Source organism: Odocoileus virginianus, chromosome 9, assembly GCF_023699985.2.
Source record: "Odocoileus virginianus isolate 20LAN1187 ecotype Illinois chromosome 9, Ovbor_1.2, whole genome shotgun sequence".
NCBI lineage: Eukaryota > Metazoa > Chordata > Mammalia > Artiodactyla > Cervidae > Odocoileus > Odocoileus virginianus.
The window spans coordinates 52,526,095-52,544,703 of NC_069682.1; the positions used below are offsets into that span (position 1 = coordinate 52,526,095).

Below are 18,609 nucleotides of genomic sequence, written 5' to 3' on the forward strand. Positions count from 1 at the left end.
CTAATGGTTCATTCAGGAGGGTGGTCAATGAGACTGCCTCAGCACCAACAGGGCAATTGGTGCCAACTTTGAAGGCAAAGTTTTAAGGGACGAGGCACCACTGTCTTAGTCATTTATCTTTAGGGCAGAAGAAACAAAAAGTGACTCAACGACCACATCAGAGGGATCCAGCAATGACCCTGCTCCCTGAAGAGTGAGCAGTTCTCCAATATCACAAATGCACCTGTCGTGTCAGGGCAATTTAGAGACTGTTCATGCAGAAAAATCACTGTTCTTGCATGAGGTCAAAATGTTTAAAGAGAATCCTTAATTGTCTTTTTTTTTTTTTTGAGAATCCTTAATTTTCATAAAATTTAACAAATATTTAGCCTATGTATATTGACAATAGACACTACAAATGCTTGCAAGGACATAGGTGCAAGGTGGTCACCTCTGTGGAATCAGATCAGAGAAGAAATTTGGCAGTGAGAGAGGTTTTTAATGACTATACCATTAACATAAATAAGTAAATAAATTCTTATGGAGTTTTAAATTCCATAAGAAGCCTTTATTAGCTTTACACCTAAAAAGTAAGATAAGCGATAGGAAAGTCTCATTCACTGCTTGTGGGAATGCAAATGGTGTAGCTACTTTGGAAGACAGTTTGGCAATTTCTTACAAAACTAAACATATTCTTACCACACAATCCAACAATCATGTTACATCCTGAACATGGATGTTCAGTTTTATTCATAATCATCAAAATTTGGAAGCAACCAAGATGGCCTTCAGCAGGTGAGCAGATAAACAAAGAGTGGTACATCCACAGTATTCCACAATGGAATATTTTTCAGCAATGAAAAGACATGGAGGGAGCTTCTGGACATATTGCCAAGAGAAAGAAGACAATCTTGAACAGGTGACAGACTGTACCATTCCAACTCTATGATATTCTGGAAAAGGCAAAACTATGCAGACAGTAACAGGATCAGCAGTTGCCAAGGGCTTTGAGGAGAGGAAGGAATGAATAGATGGAGCACAGGGGAACTTTAGGACAGTGAAATCAGGATGCCAGAGGGTGGGTACATGTCACTATACATTGCCAAAACCCAGAGAATGTACAGCACAAAGAGCGAATCCACGTGTAAATTATGGGCTTCAGTTAATGATTAAGTATGACATTGGGTCATCGATTGTAACAAACGTCCTATAGTAATGCAAAATATTAATAACAGAGGAAACTATGGGATGAGTGGGAAAGTGAGGAGGTGTATAGGAACTCTGCATGCAGGCGTGCTCTGTCCCTTCAGTCGTGTCTGACTCTTTGCAACCCCATGGACTATAGCCCACCAGGGTCCCTTGTCCATGGCATTCTCCAGGCAAGAATACTGGAGTGGGTTGCCATACCCTGCTCCAGGGGATCTTCCTAACCTAGGGGTCAAACTCGCATCGCCGGGAGGTGGATTCTTTATCACTGATTCACTGGGGAAGCCCGTAGGAATTCTGTACTTTCTACTTTTCTGTAACCCTAAAGTGGTTCTAAGAACTAGAGTCTATTAATTTTAAAAAAGGGCCCCTGCTTGCAAAATAAGGCATAGGCAATCATATATGTATTTTTTTCATATATGTATTTTAAATAGGTCTACTCTGACTTGCTACTGAATCTCTCATTGCTTTAGGGAAAATAGTGATTTTATTTGTTGAAGACTGGAAAGATTTAGGGGAGTCTGCAGAGTCAGAAGTAGCACCAAGGAGCTCTCAAGCAGACGGCCCTTTATGGTGATGATGCTGGTTTCTCCTCTCGAGGGGCCTCTGATGACCACAGGCAGAGCCCTGCTCAGAGACAATGAGTATGTATGGGGTTTATTGCCAGGAAGAAGCTCCATAGCTCCAGTGAGGCCCAGGGAGGGTGGACTCGCTCGGGACCTGGCTGAGCCCTTACGTAAATCAGCTCCTTTCTTCTTTCATAAGTCCTAGAGGGAGGCTCCCTCGTATTCCTCCTCTGCCACATTTAAAAAATATATTTATTTATTTGGCTGCAGTGAGTCTTAGTTGCAGCACACAAAGTCTTGGATCTTCTTGTGGCAGGGGAGATCTTTAGTTATGGCATATGAACTCTTAGTTGCAGCATGTGGGCTCTAGTTCCCTGACCCGGGATTGAGCCCAGGCCCTCTGCCCTGGGAGCACTGAGTCTTAGCCCCTGGACCACCAGGGAAGTCCACCTGCTCTGAATTATTTGAGAGGGTCCATGGCTGTCAGACTCAGAGCCTGGAGGCAGAGCAGCCCAGATTCAAGTGCAGTTAGGTGTGGGGTCGACTTGACGGTGTCACCAGCTGGTACTTCGTCTCTTCCCTCTATGGTCCCAGAGTCCAGAGCAGGTTGCTTCACCAGACAGCCGCCTTAGGACCCTGCGAGCTTCAGGCAGCCATCTATCTGCCCCACCCTCCACTTTTCCTCGTAGCCCACGTGGCCTGCTGTACTGCGCTGTCTGTACCTCCTCAGGCCTTTTTCCCAGCAGACTTGCTGCTCCCTGATCAGCAGCCACCTTGGTGGTCCCGCTCAGCATCTTAAGATGCTGTCCCGGGCCCCATGTCTACTCTCGTTCAGCTCTCTCCTCTCCCCCTATGAGACAAAGGATGCTGCGAGGCTGCTAGTCCTGAACTTGTCTGCTTTGGGGACTCCAACATACATTTTAAAATTTCTGTGCAAGCTAACTGGCTTTCTCCAGCACTGTTTCCACATGCTCCTCCATAATTTATGACGGTGCTGGCAAAGCTCTGCTCCTTAATCACCCCGACTTCTGGCTCTAAGTCTGTGCCAACTATAATCCTCCCACTTAAAAACAAGAGCCACATGTTTGTTTTATGTTTATTATTTTATGTTCCATTTATTATCCTAAAGCTACGTCTGAGACCTTTAGTTCTGAAAGATGCCTGAGAGGCATAAGTGCTATTTGTTTTTGGCAAGATGCTAAGAATTTCCAGGGGCTCAGAATCACAATGGGGAAAGGAAATGTTATGGATATTCTCTGCACTTTTAAAGGGTTTTCAGACCTTTGTTACAGTCTTCAGATTTATATCTTTGGATAAACACACCACAGGGCATTGATGTGATAGCTATATGAAATTACATGTACAAGATCCTTTATCCTAGACACAAGCATATAGAAAGAAATATCTTAAATGCCAAACATACAATACAAACTCACATCTATGCATAGGTTAGAAGGAGGTGAAGATAACTATGTTGGGATAAACAGCCCCAAATAATTATTATGAGGAATGTTAAAAGGTGACTTTCTTGAGTGTACTTGTACCCTATGAATTGAGCATATTTTGATAGAAATAGAAAAGATCTCTACACACAAAAAAGACTTTTTCCCTCTCTCGGTCTTAAATCTTCCAGCAATTCTCAGTTGGTGCTGCTGCTTTCTTTTTTAGAATTTTTTATTTACTTATTTATTTTTGGTTGTTCTTTTAGTCCAGGTTCAGTGAGTGGGGGCTACTCTCTGGTTTCGGTGCACGCTGGCCTCTCATTGCAGTGGCTTCTGTGTTGCAGAGCTTTAGGGCGCAAACTCAGTATTTGAGGTACACCGGCTTTGTTGCTCTAGGGCATGTGGAGTCTTCCCAGACCAGGGATCAAACCCTGGTCTCCTGCATTGGCAGGCAGATTCTTTACCACTGAGCCACCAGGGAAGCCCCTGCTACTGCTTTCTTGTAGGTTTTTTATGGGATTAACCAGAAATTAGCTCCTTCCATCACCCCATTACCTTCGGAACACAAGTTTTAGCCGGCTTTAGTGACTCCTTTGCTATCTGCAAGAGTAACAGTGCTGCTAGAGCTGTCTTCTTGCCAATACATTAGGCTTACTGAATTTTTAATAACATCCTGTCCTTAAGGACAGTCAAAACGCAGTAGTAAGCATTCTTAGAGAAGCCGGTGATTAAACTAGAGCACTCAGTCTGCGTAGTTGCGCCTATGACACTGCTTGTCCCACCTTCAGGTCTGATACTCCTCAGCAGCCTGTCTCACGTCTTGCTAACCAGTAGCTAACCCCCCTGGGTTAGTCCCCTATGACTTTTGCATCAAGCTGGGTGCCTACGACAAAAAATGTATTCTCCTGCAGTTCTGGAGGCCAGCACCAAAATCAGGGTGTCTACAGGGAAGGTTCCTTCCTGGGGCTCTGTAGACTGTCCCACTCCAGGCCTCTCTTCTTACTTCCCATGGTGTCAGGGATTCTTGGTGTTTCCTAGCCTGTAGACCCATCACTCCAGTTTCCGTCTCCAGCTTCCGATGGCCTTCTCTTCCTTGTCTTTCTCTCTGTATCCAAATCTCCCTCCCCTTACGAGGATGCTGGTTTCTAGACTAAGATCTAACCCAATTCAGCATGGTGCTCAGATGCTCAGTCATATCCAACTCTTAGCGACCCCATGGACTGTAACCTGCCAGGCTCCTCTCTGCATGGGATTTCCCAAGCAAGAATACTAGAGTGGGTTGCCATTCCCTCCTCCTTGACCCAGGGATTAACCCCGTATTCTTTACCACTGAGCCACCTGGGAATTCCGAATGCCAACCTTAGTACGTTATTAAAGATGATAAAAGCATTCAAGCAACAATAACCAAAATAAAACCGCTCCAAGCACTACATGTTTTGTTCCATCCTTGCACAGCTTGTGCCTGTTAACTGTTGTATCCTAGCTCCTCCACAGTCAAACTTCAGAGGCCTGGGGACCAGCAGCAGCATCTTCTAGGAGTTTGTGAGAGATGCAGGAGCTCAGGCCTGCTCCACCTACTGAAATAGAACCTGCATTTTAGCCAGATTCCTAGCTGACCTGTTTGCTCAGTAAAGATAGAGAAGTGCTGTCCCAGGGTCCCCCTAATGACTTTATATTCCGTTTTATTTTAATTATTTATCTATCTATTTATTTTATTTTTGGCTGAGCGGGGTCTTCACTGCTGCATACAGGCTTTCTCTAGTTGTGGTATGTGGGTTCCTCATTGTGGAGGCTTCCCTTATTGCAGAGCACAGGTTCTAGGCTCAAAGGCTTCAGTAGTTCCAGCTCCCATACTCTAGAGCAGGGGCTCTGTGGTTGGGGTACATGGGCTAGTTGCCCTGTGGCATGTGGGATCTTCCTGGACCAGGGATTGAACCTGGGCTTCCTGCATTGGTAGGTGAATTCTAAACCACCAGACCATCAGGGAAGTCTCTATATTCCTTCTTTTATTCAAAAACTGTACATTTAAAAAAAACTGCACATTTTATGGATGGGTTTGAAGAATTATATGGAGAGTGAAGACCTAGACAGTCATCTTTGCATGTCCTTTTGAAGTTTCAGAGAATTTCTGCCTGTTTAAAAATTATAGAGCCCAAGACCATTAATGTGTTAAGGGTATATAGCTTATCATGTGTATAAATTTTCTAAGTCAGTGGAGAAAAGCTTCACAAATTACTTCTTGCCAATATTAAAAACATCTCCCCCCTTGAAGGAGGAAATGCTTGGGCAAGTAGGCCTGAGAACAGAGCCCAGGTTCCGGCAGAATTCAAACCAGAACACAGGCTACAGACTTCTAAGAAGCCCTATAAGCTTTGGCTGGTAGCACAAGATACTACCACGTGGTTGGGGGCATTTTTATTTCAAGTTTCCTTTGCAGTTTTGAACTTGAATTTCAGCCTCATGGCAGACCATGGTATGTGTGCTCAGTCACATCCGACTCTTTGTGACCCCACAGACAGCCTGCCAGGCTACTCTGTCCATGGGATTGCCCAGGCAAGAATACTGGAGTGGGTTGCCATTTACTCCTCCAGGGGATCTTCCCAATTTAGGGATCAAACCCACGTCTCCTGAGGCCTCTGCATTCGCAAGCAGATCCTTTACCAACTGGGAAGCCCAGACCATATTCCTGGGGTGATAAATCATAAAGAACACCTAGCCTCATAGGAACAGACCATCACCAGGGCTGTAATTCCTCCTTCATCAGGTTACTACACAATCCATGGAGTCCATTTACAGCCTCTCTCCGTAGATTTCATCTGTGACTCACCAAAAACTAAATCAGACCATTTTATAAACATTCTATAGCTCTAGAGCCAAACACTTTCAAATATCCTGATCATATCAGCATAGCAGTTGTTAGAACAGGAACCTGCAGCAATTCACAGATTACAGAAATGATGAAAAAGCCAAAATCCAGAACTCGAAGAGATTACAAATTAATCTCTAGGTCTCAGGCACATTTCTAAAGCATGCCACAGTTTATAAGATGTCAAGCTCCCAGAACCTGGCACACAGCCAGCTTACAGAATGCTTGCCATATACAATGATCCTGCACAATCTTTGCAGTAAATCCTAGTTTACATGCTTAGTCACTCAGTCATGTTCGACTCCTTGTGACCCTATGGACTATAGCCCACCAGGCTCCTCTGTTCACGGGATTCTCCAGGCAAAAATACTGGAGTGGGTTGCCATTTCCTTCTCCAGAGGATCTTCCTGACCCAGGGATCAAACCAGGATCTCTTGCATTGCAGGCAAATTCTTTCCCATCTAAGCCACCAGAGAAGCCCAAGTTTAGAATACGTCGCATTTTAGTTACCTTAAAAGATGGTGTTTTCTCTCGATCAACAGAGCGGTGAACATATATTTTCCCATTCACATTATCCTCTATAGAAAACAAACCAATCTCTGGATATTCATCCACACCAGGTCCTCTGATTAAATATATTATTTCCATGTTAGCGGACATATTATTGAACAGCTGGAAGGGAAAAAAAAGGAGGGGGAAAATAAACAGGATGAGAGTAAACTATTATATCTATCAAATATCTAGGCTAATATTTAAAGGCAGTTTTAAATTATAGTTTAGAGAATTTATCCTAAAGAAATAAACAGGTAGGGAAAGGTGCAGGAACAAGGAATACAGCAGCAGTTTGGTTCGTAATAGTGAAGAATTGGAAAGAGCATAAGTGTCCATCCCTATTGAAAGAATCTTATAGGGGTCCTCTCCTCATATGACACCCATGCCTCCTACCACTTCTCTGCCTGGCGTCTTAGCCTCCTGCCAACAAGGATGTGCTGAATTGAAGAGGGTGATGGGCCTTTCCTGACAGCAGCAGCCTTACCTCACCCACAAATTTGGGGAAGGGTCCCGGGTCTTCCTCCTCCAGCTCCAAGGTGGTAATAACCCAACTTCTCTTGGGTCTCTGTAGAAGCCGGCTGTCTCCCTAGGAAACACAGAGACTGCGATGAGGGGGAGGATGTTGGTGAGGGGCTGGGGGGGCACAGTGATTGACATACCTTCCCTTTCTCATCCTCACAACAGCCTCCAATAACTAAAAATCCCAAGTGCCCATTCTCTTTACAACTACGGAGTTGGTACTAAACTGTGGGCCACGTGACGCCCCGGGGATTTCACATTCATATGTGGCTCCTATGATGTTTCAGGGGCTATGGAGAAAATGCTAATAAAGATCATTGTCTAGTGTGTGCTGACACCTAAAGTCGACATGCACAGAGTTGTGGGATCAATAAGAAAATTACCCCCTCTCTATTCCTCTCTCTGGGTTTCCCTTGTGGCTCAGACAGTAAAGAATCTGCAATCCAGGAGACCTGGCTTCGATCCCTGGGTGGAGAAGATCCCCTGGAGAAGGGAATGGCAACCCACTCCAGTATTCTTGCCTGGAGAATCCCATGGACAGAAGAGCGCGGCAGGCAACAGGTCATGGGGTCTCAAGAGGCGGACATGATTGAGTGACCAACACACATTCCTCTCCATGTTTTTGAAACCCTTGGTTGAGAAAGCCTCCATTCAGTGCTGTGGGGTCTTCAATGCCTCTCTGTCTACACATCTCCCTCAGGACAGAGACTGAGACTTAGACTCAAACATGAGGGTCAGAGATTTATTGGGCAAAGGAATATAGATAGAATTGAACAATGGGGTTTTATGTGTTTTACATTTATTTTACTGTTCTTCAGTTGCTGAGTTGTGTCCGATGCCTTGTGACCCCATGGACTGCGGCACACCAGGCTTCTCTGTCCCCCACCATCTCTCAGAACCTGCCCAAACTCGTGTCCATTGAGTCAGCAATACCATCCAACCACCTCATCCTCTGTTGTCCCCTTCTCCTCCTGCCTTCCATCTTTCCCAGCATCAGGGTCTTTTCCAATGAGTCAGCTCTTTGCATCAGGTGCAAATATCCTTCTAATGAATATTCAGGATTGATTTCCTTTAGGATTGACTGGTTTGATCTCCTTGCAGTCCAAGGGACTCTCAAGAGTCTTCTCCAGCACCAGAGTTCAAAAGCATTAATTCCTCAATGTGCAGCCTTCTTTATGGTACAGCTTTCACATCCATAACATGACTACTGGCAAAACCATAGTTTTGACTATACAGACCTTTGTCAGCAAAGTAATATCTCTGCTTTTTAATAAGCTGTCTAGGTTTGTCATAGATTTTCTTCTAAAGAGCAAGCGTTTTTTAATTTCATGGTTGCAGTCACTGTCTGCAGTGATTTTGGAACGCAAGAAAATAAAGTCTGTCACTGTTTCTATTGTTTCCCCATCTATTTGCCATGAAGTGATGGGACCGGATGCCATGATCTTCATTTTTTGAATGTTGAGTTTTAAGCCAGCTTTTTCATTCTCTCTTTCACTCTCATCAAAAGGCTCTTTAGTTCCTCTTCACTTTCTGCCGTAAGGGTAGTGTCATCTGCATATCTTAGATTATTGATATTTCTCCCAGCAATCTTGATTTCAGCTTGTGCTTCATCCAGCCTGGCATTTTGCATGATGTACTCTGCATATAAGTTAAATAAGCAGAGTGACAATATACAGCCTTGATGTACTCCTTTCCCAATTTGGAACCAATCTGTTGTTCCATGTCCAGTTCTAACTGTTGCTTCTTGACCTCCATACAGGTTTTTCAGGAGGCAGGTCAGGTGGTCTGGTATTCCCATCTCTTTCAGAATTTTCCAGTTTGTTGTGATCCACACAGTCAAAGGCTTTCATGTAATCAATGAAGCAGAATTAGATGTCTTTCTGTAATTCTCTTGCTTTTTGTATGATCCAACAGATGTTGACAATTTGATCTCTGGTTCCTCTGCCTTTTCTAAATCCAGCTTGAACATCTGGAAAGTCTCAGTTCACGTACTGTTGAAGTCTGGCTTGGAGGATTTTGAGCATTACTTTGCCAGCATGTGAAATGAGTGCAATTGTGCAGTAGTTTGAACACTCTTTGGCATTGCCCTTCTTTAGGATTGGAATGAAAACTGACTTTTTCCAGTTTTACTGTTAGGGTATAGTTATTATTTTGGTTGGCCAAAAAGTTCGCTCAGGCCCATAAGATATTAATGGAAAAACCTGAACGAACTTTTTGACCAACCCAATATAAGTATAGGTGGTATCTAGCCGCATTCATTTTCATTCGGAAGCTGCGCTCCTGAAAAATTACTGAATTAGACAGTGAGTTTATCACAGGAACTACAGGTAGGAAATCATCACAAGGTGGATGAGGATGTGGCGAAACCTCGAAGCGGTGGTGGCCTGCACCCACACCCCGGAAGACAGCGTCTGCTCCCTCTAGCTCCCTAAAGTGGAAAAGAGTGTGGGCAAACCTCTGGGCCAGGACCGAATACTCAACTTCTGACTTCCACAGATTGCTCCTTTTTTAATTAGACATAAAAGCATCCTCTGCAAGTCTCCACAGTCCTTCAAGATTCTAAAAGGCCACATCTAGTTACTAATTTATTTTGTGGCAACAGAATATTGACAGGACACTAAAAAACTCAAAATTACAAGGCAGCCTCTAAGTAAAGTGTAATCTCACTTGGTTTATCGAACAACCAAATTCCAAACCCCACCTTTGTTTGATTAGTAAGATCATCGTTTTCTTGTCGGGTGCTGTTGACAGTGCTGACCTTAAAAATAAAAATGACATTAATTAGTAGGGAGTGTACATAGCAGAACCAGGTAGACCCTGCCCGAAGTCACACAAATCTTCTAGAATTAGAGCAGAGGAAAAAAAGGAACTGCATTCGGTTTTGATAACTAATTTCTTGCTCTTGACATCTCAATTCAAAATTGCCATTTCCCTTCTGTGACTGTAAGAGAAGTAAGCAGAAAATTCTGATCTAGTGTTACCAATGGTAGGGACATTTAAAGCCCTACCTGCTACGTTTATGTGAGCATAACATAATAAGTGGGAAGTCAAACTGTTCAGGGCGAGCCAGGTGTATTTATACGTGCACATGTAAAATAGCACCAAATGTTAATTGGTGGTGGATTCAAGTGGACTTTTTTTTAGGTTTTTTATTTTTCCCTTATTTGTAGACTTATCTCCTTACTTTTAGACTTTATCATAAAATAATAAAACTAAGGAATTTGGTACTTTACAGTTACATAATGATTTGCATCAATAATTATGATATGCTATGCTAAGTTGCATCAGTTGTGTCCAACTCTTTGTGACCCTATAGAATGTAGTCCACCAGGTTCATCTGTCCATGGGATTCTCTGGGCAAGAATACTGGAGAGAGTTGCCATGCCCTCCTCTAGGGGATCTTCCCAACCCAGGCATCAACCCCTGTCTCTTATGTCTCCTATGTTGGCAGGCAGTTTCCTTCCCATCTGGGAAGGCTTGATAATTATTTATCATTTTTTCAACAACATTCCCCCTCAGGAAAAATCTCCACCCATGAACAGTAGGATTGTTGAATTTGAAAGAGACAAGCTATGCAATGCATGTCAAACCAACATAAAACACGTATGCCTGTATGTGTATATGTGTGCGTGTGCACTGACACTCATATTTCTACCTCATTCATTTTCACTCTCATATAACTTTTAACTGTATGAATAGAGGACAGTTTGTCATTCTCCTAGTGATGGCCATTTAGGTTACTTCCAGTTGTTTGTTATCACACACACACGGTGATGCTGTGGTTATAGAATATACAAATAGAAAATTTTTCTGGAGCACATTTTTCAGTTTGTTTCACCGGGGTCCCTGACTTTATCAGAGACTCCACAAGGCCAAACATGTTTATAATAATAATCTAAGACAATACTTGTCTATTACTCTGTGTGACATTTGCACTGATGGTAGCAAATATTGGTGATAAAAATGCTGGTGCCTTAGGACCACTGGAGACCATGACACAAACTCCTCTGATAGTCTTGCAGGCTTCATCACCATGAACAGGCAGGGAAGAGGAAAACAGGGAGGAAGAAAGGAAGGTGGGAGGGAGGGAGGGAGGAAGGGAAGGAGAGAAGGAGAAATGGAGGAATGAAGGAAGAGAAAAAAACGGTCAGTCTCATTTGAGAATGATATAACTGATAAATTCACCTCGTTGTTGAAATGAGAATGGATGAGGCAGGAAATATTATTAATTATACCCCATGCCACCCCTACCTGTGTATCTTTTAGACACTCTGTGTGTCTAGATGGAGGTATGAACCCCAGTGCTGCCCATCAGTGTAGAAGGTTTGTCTCAGAGAAAAGCACGTGTGTGATTGTCAGAGTTGACAGCTAAACAGACTACATTTTTTTTTTTCTTATGAAGCAGCATTTTCCCCAAAAGAATGACTGACCGACCATGGCTATTCAGGAATGGTTACTTGATCGACAGGTCTTTGATAATGAACAGTCAGCCCATCACTTCGAGAAAAACAATGGACAGTGTCATGTTGTCAATGATAAATTTTAAGCTTTCAAGCAAAAAATTAGAACTTTGGAAAACTTGAGAGCTTGACAGCTTCCCAACACATAAAGATTTTTCTGCTGATATTGGTGGACAGATTAATGAATGTGACTTTTTGATTTTTTAGAATGAAATATGTCAACATGTAGAAGAACTGTATAGCTCAGCGAGCCAAGAGTTTCCTCCTGATTAAGATACCGCAGTCCAAAATCACACACAGGTGAGAGTTATTCAAAATTCAAGTGACTCCAATGGTTTTACTCGAACAGAGTAACGAAAGTTATTAATATGCTTTCAGGCTCCACATGGCAAGTGACTGTTAAAAATGGACTACTTGTCAAATTCTGGCGTGACATCAAAAAAAGTACTCCCAGTTCCAGGCTATAAAAATATTCCTCCCTTTCCATATACATACCTATGTGAGGCAAGAATTGCTTCATATACTTGAAGCAAACAACATTTACAATAGACTGAGTTCAGAATCAGAGAAAAGAGTCCAGGTGTCTGCTTTTAAGCCAGACGGCCAAGAGATTTGCAAAAATAGGAAATTGTGCCATTCTTCACACTGAATGGAAATGTGGAAAATACATTAATTTTTCATAGATGTTTGGTTTATATTAGTTTGTAATGGATTTATCATTATCTCTTTACAAATTTGTGTTTCTGCTGTACAAAGTGATTCAGTTATATATGTATCTACATATTCTTTTTAATATTCTTTTCCATTATGGTTTGTTAGGATGTTGAATATAGTTCCCTGTGCTAGACAGTAAGTCCTTGTTTACCTGTTAATTTTTTTTTAAACATTTATTTAGTTGGCTGTGCCAGGTCTCAGTTTCAGCATGAGGGAGCCTCAGTTGTGGCATGCGGGATCTAGTTCCCTGGCCAGGGATGGAACCTGGGCCCCCTGCACTGGGAGCGCGGAGTCCTAGCCACCAGACCAGCAGGGAAGTCCCATATCTGTTAATATTTTATATATAGTAGCTTCTATCTGCTAGTTCCAAACTCCTTTTTAAAAATTTATTTTTATTTAAAAATTTTTTGAAATATAATTGATTTACAATGCATCAGTTTCAGGTGTGCAGTAAAATGATTTAGTCACACATAGACATACATACATATACATATTCTTTTTTACATTCTCTTCCACTATAGATTATTGTAAGATATTGAATATTTTCCCTGTGCTATGCAGTAGGTCCTTGTTAGTTGTCTATTTTAATCAGTATCTTTAATGAATTGAGAAGTACGTTTAAAATTTCCCAGTCTTGGAAATTCCCTGGTGGTCCAGCGATTAGGACTCTGTGCTTCTACTGCAGGAGGCCTGGGTTTGATCCCTGGTCAGGGAACTAGAATCCCACAAGCTGTATAGTGTGGCCAAAAAAAAAAATGTCAGTCTTAATTTCTAATATGAGAAGCATCAGTAAATATAACCACATAAACAACTCCTCTTTGGGTTCTGCATAAAGTTTACAAGTGGAAAGGCATCCTGAGAGTAAGAGGCTTGATAACTGCTACTCTAGGATTTATGAGGCTTCCCAGGTTGTAAAGGACCTGCCTGCCAATGCAGGAGACATAAAAGATGCAGGTTCGATCCCTGGATCAGGAAGATCCCCTGGGGGAGGACATGGCAACCCACTCCAGTATTCTTGCCTGGAGAGTCCCACGGACAGAGGAGCCTGGCAGGCTACAGCCCGTAGGGTCAAAAGGAGTCGGACACAACTGAAGTGACTTAGCACAGCACAGCACAGTAGCACTCTAGGATTATACCTAAAATCTCCTGGGGACAGGGTGAGCCATCACCAGCCCACCTAGATCCTGCCAAACATCCTTCATTGTGGTTGTGCCCCTGCCCCCACCTGTAAAGATTTATCCTTAGCCAAGGGCTTGTCACAGCATAGAGGACTGTGTATTAGATAACAGCATAGGGCTTCTCTTGTAGCTCAGTCAGTAAAGAATCTGCCTGCAGTGCAGGAGACCTGGGTTCAATCCCTGGGTTGAGAAGATCCTCTGGAGAAGGAAATGGCAACCCACTCCAGTATTCTTGCCTGGAAAATCTCATGGACAGAGGAGCCTGGTGGGCCGCAGTCCATGGCATCACAAAGAGTCGGGCACGACTGGACGAGTAACACTTACTATAGAGCATGAAGAGATATCCTTCAGATCTTCACTTCTTGTGGTTGGCCACCATCCTGGTGGCTGGGGGATGTTACGTTATTTGGTTTTGTTAATGTCAAATGTAACCGTAATATTTGTTTCCTGCCACAGACACTATTTCTGTCTTTTTTCCTAAAGGCAAAGGTTTTTTTTAACTCCTTCCATTCCAAAATATCTAATATTGATTTATTCAGACATCTGCTTCTTGATTAACGTTGCTAATTTTAAATACAGGGCCTAACCAGGTGTGTGAGGCTTCCCTGGTGTCTCAGATGGTAAATAATCTGTCTACAGTGCAGGAGACCTGGGCTCAATCCCTGTGTCGGGAAGATCCCCTGGAGAAGGGAATGGCTACCCATTCCAGTATTCTTGCCGCTGTCTGTGGACAGAGGAGCCTGGCGGGCTACAATCCATGGGATTGCAAAGAAGTCAGACATGACTGAGCAACTAACACAACCTGGTGTGTAGTTTTAACATGGAGAAAATTGCAGTCTTGGGGCAGCATGAAAAAATTCATCCCATTTCTAAAACAGGTCTATTTCCAGGTGACCCAGGTCATGAACCAAGAATACCTTAAGGTTTTGTCTCCTCTCTGGCCTCAGTTTCCCCTTCTGTGAGCAAGGGTGTGAGGCAAGGTACCTTTAAGGCCCTTTCAACCAGAAAGCTCTAGGTTCATTTTCCTAGGATGACACATAAAGGCACAGCTGACAGTCACGTAGGAGTGGCTGGGGAGTGGGAAAAGAGGCCTGAGATAGTGCATTTCTTCACCCAGTGAAAGTGAAAGTGAAGTTGCTCAGTTGTGTCTGTCTCTTTGCGACCCCATGGAGTGTAGCCTACCAGGCTCCTCCCTCCATGGGATTCTTCAGGCAAGAATACTGGAGTGGGTTGCCATTTCCTTCTCCAGGGGATCTTCCCGACTCAAGGATCGAACCCGGGTCTCCTGCACTGCAGGCAGACACTTTAACCTCCGAGCCTGAAATTTCACATCCTATATGTACACATGTATTACTTCTCCTCTGGTGCACAGCTTAGAATTAACTTGCACCATCTTGTCTGGGTGAGGCAGAAAGACTGGAAAATGGTTACATTTGCCAGAATGATCTTGTAAGTATGCTTATTATATTTCCCATCCTTGACAATTTTAGGCTGTTTGTCCAAAGAGGATGCCATTCAACTGATTTACATAATGCTTCCTATAATTCAGTGGGGGAGAAAAATGTTCTCAAAGCGGTTCTCCGACTGCAGTGTCCACCTGACTATTTCATGGGAGTGTGGCAGGCAGGCAGTCACTGCAAGATCCAACCTGCCTATCACTTGAAAGGTGCTGCTGGACTTAAGGGAATGTCACTGGCATTGTGCTGGCCTGGCTGAGTAGCCATAGCCACCTCAGGGAAGAAGTTATCTGAGTAAATAAAGGCTTTGTGTTTATAGAAAGTCCTAAAGAACTAAGAAGCCAATACAGAAACAATTGTTTCCTCCAAATATTTCACTTTTGATAGCAAATTTGAATTCAAGAACAACCTTTTTACTAAGGTATAATTGACGTACACCGTTATATTCCTTTCATGAGAACAGTACAATGATTCAATCAAAATTTGTATGTATTTTGAAATGATCACCACATTGAAAAGTAGTGAAAGCATTAGTCATCTCTGACTCTTTGAGACCCCATGGACTGTATCCTGCCAGGCTCCTCTGTCTGTGGGATTCTCCAGGCAAGAATACTGGAATGGGTGGCCATTCCTTTCTCCAGGGGATCTTCCCCACCCAGGGATCAAACCCAGGTCTCCTGCGTTGCAGGCAGATTCTTTACCATCTGTGGCACATCACAATAAGTTGACTTAATATCTGTCACCATTTATAGTAACATATTTTTTCTTGTGATGAGAACTTTTACCATCTACTCTGTTAATGAATTTCATATATGCATGTGGTCTTATTAACTGGAGCTGCCATGCTGTACATTTCAGTTACTTTAAGCCACGAGCTTCCTTTGTAATGGAGACGAGTATGCAGTCCAAACACAGTCTCTGCCTACAGAAGATTGGCTGATCCTTTACAAGTGCAGATTCAGCACGGGGCAGCAGAAAACAGGGTTCCCAGGATTCTTAGGATAGAGCCTGGCCACTCAGTCTCTGCTAAGGGCTCAGCATCACCTCTGACCACACGATTCTTCATGTCCTACGGACTCTTGTTCTTGAATGAGGGGTTTGAGTGAATTAATCGGGCAGAGCATACATGCTAACATATTTTTTAACGATAACTTGACTCGGAATTTCCCAGATTAAAAAGTAACAACAACCCACCAACCATAACAGACTTTGTTCACTAACTTCATTCTCAAACCCTCCCTCCTCTCAGGTCCTAGAAGTTGCCCCAGCCCAAAGCTGAGGATGTACAAGCTCTCAGGTCTGGAAATGGCAAAGAGGGGGATAGGACCCCGCTTCTGCGGCTTGTCGTGGGATTTGGAACAAAGACCCACAGCAGAGTTGCTACTTAGTTCTTTGCTTCATATCAGGATGATAACCTGAGGGTGGAGATTTAGGGAGAACACTTGTAGATATTGCAGCTCTTCAGCAGAATTGGTTTTAAATCTGGAGGTCAGGGGAGGGGGAGTGGGTGCCTTATTTGCATAACAGCAATGGTTAGAAGTCAGTGTGGGTGGGGGAAAGTAGGGGCCGAAAGGAATAGATTAATTATAGCCAGTTCAGCAAAAAAATTGGGCACCTCCTGGACACAAAGGTGTTCTCCAGTTGAGGGTCCAGAGTGCAGATTGCTCAAAACCATGGAACACTGGTGTATCCCATTATCTCCCTCAACCTTGATCCCTGGAAGCTAAATATAATTTTGTCCATGAAACACAGTCCAGTCCTGCTGCCCACTTCCCACCCCACCCACCACACCCTCAGTCAGGAATGAACCTGCCTGGGCTCTGTGCTAACATGCAGAAAGAAGAAAAAACTCTGTTTTCTAATGAGTCCAGTTAGGGGTTAGAGCAGGAGTAAGAAAAAGATGGGACCAAGGTTTGATTTGTGACGTATTCAAATCCAGGCTAATGTGGGCTACTGAAACAGAACTCTACTAGGAGTGAAGTCAGAAGGAGAAAAACAAGTGTCGTACATCATGCATCTATGTGGAATCTAGAAAAATGGTACAGATGAACCTATTTGCAAAGCAGAGATAGAGACAGAGACATCGAGAATAAATGCATGGACACCATGGTGAGAAGTGTGAGGGGGGACGAATTGGGAGACTGGGGTTGACATATGTACATTACTATGTATAAAATAGATAGCTAATGAGAACCTACTATGTAGCACAGAGGACTCCACTTGGTGCTCAGTGGTGACCTGAACAGGAATGAAATGCCCCCAAAATATATACATTTAGCTGTTTTTCTTTGTCTTACCGCAGAAAGTAACAACATAGTAAAGCAACCATACTCCAATTAAAACTTCTTTTTAAGTAGCCAAGAACATTTTCTGAACATTAAGCAAAGGGTGGCGAACAAGGCATCGGATTTCAGAAGCAGAATTGGCTAGACGACCAGGGACTTTTGTTTCCTCTTCTGTTTACTGTAATACCCAGCGCTTGTGAAAGCGCCCGGGGCGAGTGTCCCAGCAACAGTAGCAGCCCAGACGCTGAGTGAAGAGAATAACCGTCCCGCCAGGGCGTGGAAGACAGCAGGAAAAGACCCTCTGCATTTCCTCAGCGACTCCCACAACCACCAGGTCAGGTGAGTGCCTGCAGGAGCTCCATTTTCAGGCGGAGGCAACATGGCTTAACAAGATGAAGGTAGAGCCTTGAAAACCCGGATGCCCAGGCCGCATCCCCAGATCAGCTCTGCTGAATCCAGGGGCGAGTGGCCTCTGGGCACCGGGACTCTCGCAGCATCTGGGAAGAGTCCAGCTTGAACCGAGGTGAGGACCGAGGCCAAGCGACAACCACGGTGCCCAGGTGGGTTACAGTGCAGGGTAGACCCACCGTCTGGACCCCCATCCACTGCAGGGCCTCCTGCTTCTGCCCTGGCTGGGTTTATAAGGGAGAACCCAGGAGCAGTGCCAGAACCCCATGGCTCTCCCTGTCTGAGGAAAGCGGGCTAAGCGGCTGCGCCCCACAGGCAGATGCGGCCTAAGCTCTTTCCACGGTAAGTACAAGCAACAGGCCCAGATGTGGCCATCTTGAGTCTACTGTTTGTTTCCGGGTTCAGCCATGGCAACTGGTGGGGGGCAGGGGGTGGGGAGGCAGGAGGATTTAGCCATCCCACCCCCATGGGTTTGCTCAAACCCTCTTCCACATACACAGTTGAGATTTTTTCAGTCTTACGTAAAGTGAAAAGAAATGTCCTTAGGAAACGCGTTGATACAAATCCAAACATATATAAACCTATATAAACCTATAAACCTATATAAACCAGTCTTAGCCTGTTCCCACTACTCTGCCAAACCCCTCCTTGGTGTCAGTTCTGGAACCCCTCTTCCTTCCCTGTACTAAAGCTTCCACCCCTAGCCCCCAGCTGCAGGCCGTCACACTCAGCCCCTGTCCCCTATCCTCGAACGGGCAGAGCCGGCTGGAGCTGTGCGGTCAGCTCCCGGCCCCTGGCAGGTAAATGCCACGTTCTGGGTACCAGTCCCTGCTCACCGGCATCAGCAGCGCGAGAAGCAGCGGCAGCGCGGGGTGAACCCTGGAGCACATGCCGCCTGCGCGCCCACAGCCTGCGGGCGGTGGCGAGTCCTCCCCGCCGTGGGCTCAGCCGCAGCCCGTCCTTCCCAGCAGGCTCTC

General features: G+C 44.2%; 1 protein-coding gene across 1 annotated transcript in view; it reads right to left on the bottom strand.

The window, feature by feature from the left end:
* CDH26 (cadherin 26) overlaps window positions 1-18,609 on the bottom strand; it is a 45,444-nt gene extending 26,835 nt beyond the window's left edge. The window contains exons 1-4 of the mRNA XM_020905152.2: window positions 18,469-18,609; window positions 9,832-9,888; window positions 7,096-7,197; window positions 6,570-6,731 (exon numbers count right to left, since the gene is read on the bottom strand). Of these exons, the coding sequence (XP_020760811.2) occupies window positions 6,570-6,731; window positions 7,096-7,197; window positions 9,832-9,888; window positions 18,469-18,522 (375 nt within the window). The 5' untranslated portion in view covers window positions 18,523-18,609. The remainder of the gene's footprint in view (window positions 1-6,569; window positions 6,732-7,095; window positions 7,198-9,831; window positions 9,889-18,468) is intronic.